This window comes from Triticum dicoccoides, chromosome 2B (genome assembly GCF_002162155.2).
Source record: "Triticum dicoccoides isolate Atlit2015 ecotype Zavitan chromosome 2B, WEW_v2.0, whole genome shotgun sequence".
NCBI lineage: Eukaryota > Viridiplantae > Streptophyta > Magnoliopsida > Poales > Poaceae > Triticum > Triticum dicoccoides.
In genome coordinates, this window is record NC_041383.1 from 636,622,634 (window position 1) to 636,627,564 (window position 4,931).

At 45.2% G+C, this 4,931-nt stretch overlaps 1 protein-coding gene across 2 annotated transcripts in view; it reads right to left on the reverse strand.

Moving 5' to 3' along the window:
• The window catches only part of LOC119365308 (acetylglutamate kinase-like), a 4,717-nt gene extending 1,504 nt beyond the window's left edge, over positions 1-3,213 (reverse strand). The window contains exon 1 of one of the 2 annotated variants that reach the window (XM_037630929.1): positions 2,048-3,213. In XM_037630929.1, the coding sequence (XP_037486826.1) occupies positions 2,049-3,062 (1,014 nt within the window). In that variant the 5' untranslated portion in view covers positions 3,063-3,213 and the 3' untranslated portion in view covers position 2,048. Of the gene's footprint in view, positions 1-2,029 lie in introns of both variants that reach the window. The other variant, XM_037630928.1, reaches the window with a different exon arrangement.
• Between the last annotated feature and the right edge of the window lie 1,718 nt (positions 3,214-4,931).

The window sequence follows — 4,931 nt, forward strand, 5'->3', positions numbered from 1 at the left end:
TATACTGGACACAAATAGCAGATGTATTAGTCTGGTGATAAGCAAAACCACAGTTCACTTGTAAACTGTTCCATTCCAATTTTCACAACCTTAAAGCAGGTTATGTACCCATAGTTTCTTTTCAACACCAGTTCTAAAATATATGAAAAAAGGTAAAGAATGCTAGAGAAAGTAAAAGTAGGCGCTGTGCATGGATACAATGGTAGGAGCAGCCTCGGCAGGACATGTGAAATTTAACAGCAGTGTGTTAACAGAAGAATGTTAAATGTTCTCTATGTTTTTTTTTCAAGAAAACACAAAAGGATCTTTGAGTTTCACTGCATTGAAAAGATGAGAGAGTACAAACCTCCTAGGAGGTGATAGTTACAAGGGCCCAATGCCCTATCAGTGGACATCCCAGGAGAAAGTTAACAGAAGAATGTTAAACGTTCTCTATGTTAAGATAGCGTAACACACTGATTATATTATTTTACTACTGCAGTGACAAGGTGGATATAATGGAGAAAGTGCTGGTGCTTGTATCTTTTATTACTAGGATCTTTCATGATTAATACAGTATTTGCCAAAGACCAGGGAAAGGGAAGGCCTTCTGCTGAAGTTAAGAGGCCTTCAGAATGAAAACGTGTAGCTGGTCAGTGGGTAAATGCAGTTGCAGGTCAGTCGATGCTTATTGACAAGACTACTCCAGCCATACTCTTTTTGGCTCTCAATAAGGTTTAGAGATGGTAAATCACCCCCGCCACCTATTTTTATCTGTTGCAGTGAGTAGTTAATTATTACTGAAAAGATGTTTTTGAGTGTTCTTAGTTTCATAGACAGGTGTACCATAAGCATCAACTGTAGTGAGAAAAATGAGACAGAACTCATCAAATTGTAAAGAATGTAATTTACCTGCCTCTCAGACAAGGCTATAACAAGACAAGTAGCTCTATCAAAAGGAAAGAAGTGCATAACTGAAATATATCATTTGGTGACTTCAATCAAGCATGGAATAACATTTACTCAATTCCTTCAGTAAGAGAAAGATTCTATATCCTTTTAGCAACCTATAAAGGATAAACCCAAGCCAGAATACTACGTAAACTTGAGCTAAATGCTAGTACTATGCTAAAATGTAGCTGTTTTAATTGGAATTGGAATGATGGGGTAGTGAAGTCAAGAGCAAAAAAAAAGAGAGGCAAAGTTTAGCTCTTGTATTACCTGAAATGATCACTAAAAATATGTGAAATGTGAATGAAGAAATGACTTGTGTGAAACACTGCAGTTGGTACCATTGTTTCTACAGAAATGTTGACACTAAACATGTTGAGATCATGAATGTCATGGCATGGAAACTATAATTTGGTTAGCTTCGGTAAGACTGCAAGAGGTCCTAGTAATGGATGGCTTTATATCTAGTTTTCCTTTTATTGTGCCATCAAAGTTTGACAGACAGGAATGTGTAAAAAGGCTCACAAGCACTATTAGTGTTCCAAACAATACTTGTGCATAATATTTCTAAGCTTACGATTTTATCATTAAGTGGCTTCAAAGCAAAGTTTATATTTTTGTGCAACATTGCTAATCGGAGCTTACTTCCCGCAAAAAAATAAAAAAATTGGAGCTTACTGAAATCACCAGCTACCCATTTTCTATTCTAGGTTTTCCCATGAATCACATCAATTTTCAAGATGTGTTCAAGTACATATGTGACGCATCAGTTTACATCTTTGCAACTGAATCCCATAGGAAATCTTGAACTACACTTAAAAAAGGAAGATTTTACAGTCATGCAGAATTGCAAAACTATGCTTATCACTAAGAAAAGAAATGGCACAGATGCTACTATTCTTGCTTTGCTAGACAAAAACTCATACCACAGCCCAACAAAAGCAGCTTTATTTAAATAAAATGTAACCTCAGTCAGTATTACTCTCCTACAGTTCACAAATGTCAGGAAGGTACTCTTATTGCAATCATGAGGTAAGGCTACATTGGCATAAATTACATGGCAGATTGGCAGTATGAACAGAAAGGCATAAGGAAGTACCAAGGAGGCATTGTACACCTTAGCCAGTGATCATTGTGCCAGTGCCCTCATCTGTGAGAATCTCGAGCAACAGCGAGTGCGGGACACGCCCATCGATGATACTTGCAGTGTGCACACCCTGGGCGAGAGCTCGCACGCAGCACTCCACCTTTGGGATCATTCCACCAGCTACCTGCCCATCAGATACCATCTGCCGCACCCCAGAGATATCAATCTCCTTCACCAGGCTCCCAGGGTCATTACGGTCCGCCAGTATCCCAGACACATCTGTGAGCAGTAGCAATTTCTCGGCGCCTACCGCAGCGGCGATCTCACCTGCCGCCGTATCCGCGTTGATGTTGTAGGCCTGCCCTGTCTCGTCGGCGGCAACGGTGGCAATGACCGGGATGTGGCCAGAGGCGATGATGGGGTGGAGGACCGTGGCGTCCACCCGCGCGACTTCGCCAACGAAGCCAAGGGCTGCGGCGTTGGGGGAGGGGCGCGCGGTGATGAGGCGCGCGTCCTTGCCGCAGAGGCCGACGGCGGTGCCGCCGGCGAGGTTGATGAGGGAGACGAGATTCTTGTTGACCTTGCCAACGAGCACCATCTCGACGACCTCCATGGTGAGCGCGTCGGTGACGCGGAGGCCGTTGCGGAACTGCGGCTCGACGCCGACGCGGAGCAGCCAGGAGTTGATCTCGGGCCCGCCGCCGTGGACGAGGATGGGGCGGAGGCCGACGCAGGAGAGGAGGACGAGGTCGCGGATCACGGAGGACTGGAGCTCGGGGGACTTCATCGCGGCGCCGCCGTACTTGACCACCACCGTCTTGCCCTTGAAGCGCTGGATGAAGGGGAGCGCCTCCGAGAGCACGTCGACGCGGCTGAGCGCCGTCGCCCCCGGCGAAACCGCCGTGGATGCGGCGGAGATGCGGAGGCGGCGGCGGGGGGAGGGGGAGGCGGCGATTGGCCTGGCGTGGTTGGGATTGGATGTGGGGTTAAAGAGCGGCGTGGATGCGAGCAGGGAGGAAGAGAGCTGGGGCTTCGTGAGGAGCATGGCTGCGGCGGCGGTGGTCGGTCGGGGGCTGGTGCTCCACGGAATGCCTAGCCGGAAGGGAGGAGGTGGAGGCGCTGGACAGGTTAGCGGCGTAGTAGGTGTTGACTGCGGGTGCCTGCGGCGGGCAGGGGAAGTGTTGAATTGGGGTTGGAGCCTGAAAAATTCAGGGTTCGTCTCTGCGAAGGCATCAACTGCATTTTTATTTATTCTTTCAGTTACTGATTTTATTTTATTTTTGATTTCACTCCACCCGTGGTTGGGGACATACGCATATACACTCATCTCTATAAACGCACACACTACAGACGTCTTCATAGTCGACGAGAACATCTTCTCCCGCTGAACGAACACTGTCGAAATCAAGTTAGGAAAATGCGAGCATGAGTGTTAACTTTAGAACTTGAATCCTGGTGGACTGGTTTCACCACCACGGGAAACATAACCATTTGAGCTAAGATTGCAATTTGTCACATTTTTAAGTTGGGGTATGCTATGAGTCATGCATGCTATGAGTCATGTTGGGCATAAAAACGACACCTGAAGCCTGAACCGAAAATCCCGAAGGCAAACCCGTATAGTCTAAACTTAGAAAACCTGAACACTAAATCGGGTAGCAACCCTAGAAACCCAAAAATTGTTACAGCTCATTTGGCTTCCCTGATTTCATTTCATTTGGTAGAAATGAAATGAAATGAAACATCTATTAGGATTTAATTTGGAAAAACCTAGATTTCAAATCCAAGTTTCATGTTTGGACGACACTAGGATTTTACCTCTACTGTTCAGACATACAAAAATGTTTTGCAACCGTAAATCACACTCTCTGAATCCGCCACCTCAGATGTAAGTATCTTTAACTTATACGAAGAAGGTTACATTAAGCTACCTCTGATTGATACTTGCTCGGCAGAACTACAACTTCTACTTACCAATTACTGATGTTTTACAAGGAACGAGCACAACTAGTAGATGGCATTGAGTACCTCTTCAATCATGTGATCCTAGATTCAGTGTCACTGGCTCCCCTCTTGGTTCCACTTTGCTCTTGTAGTGGTGAAGGCACATTTGCTCCCTTAGTGGTTTTGGTAATCAATGTCAACATACATATTGTTGGACTAATGGTTTTACCTAGAATATTTCAGATAACTCCAACGATGGAGTGGCAAGGACATGATGATGTGGACCCTCTCAAAATGCTAAGGATATGGATTGGCAAAAGCTCAAGACTCTACATTTTTGGTTAAATGATCCAAGATCACATTGAGTCCATATGAAAGCCAATACTATTAAAAGGGGATGAGATTTTGATGATGATCTGATTGCTCAAGTGCTTAGTGGTATTGCTCCAAAATTCTACATCACCTTCTCTATCCAAATTTGTGCAAAACCCTACATGCCAACTCGGTCCCATCGATTCCTACATATCCGGACCCACCGAGTTTATCTGGAAACTGCCACAGCCAAACCCTAACAAACCAGATGCACCGATGTGGATCTCGGTCCCACCGTGATGGCCTTGCCAACTCCCTGTTATTTGTTGCAATTATTTTGGTCCTACCGAGTTTTGCAATCGGTGCCACCGAGATGGTTTGCCAACTTTTTGTTGCCTTATTGCTTCACTTCGGTCCTAATGAGATGATGCAATTGGTGCTACCGAAACGAGGTTTTGCCCTATCATTGCACATCAGTCGCTCCGAGATGTTTCCATTCGGTCCCACGGAGACCTCCAACGTTCATACTTTGTACACAGGTCGGTGCCATCGAGACCTCCAACATTCATATTTTTTACACATGTCGGTGCCACCGAGAATCCGAGTTGGGTCAAATGTGTGTAACGGTTGAATTTTGTGTGGAGGCTATATAAGCCCC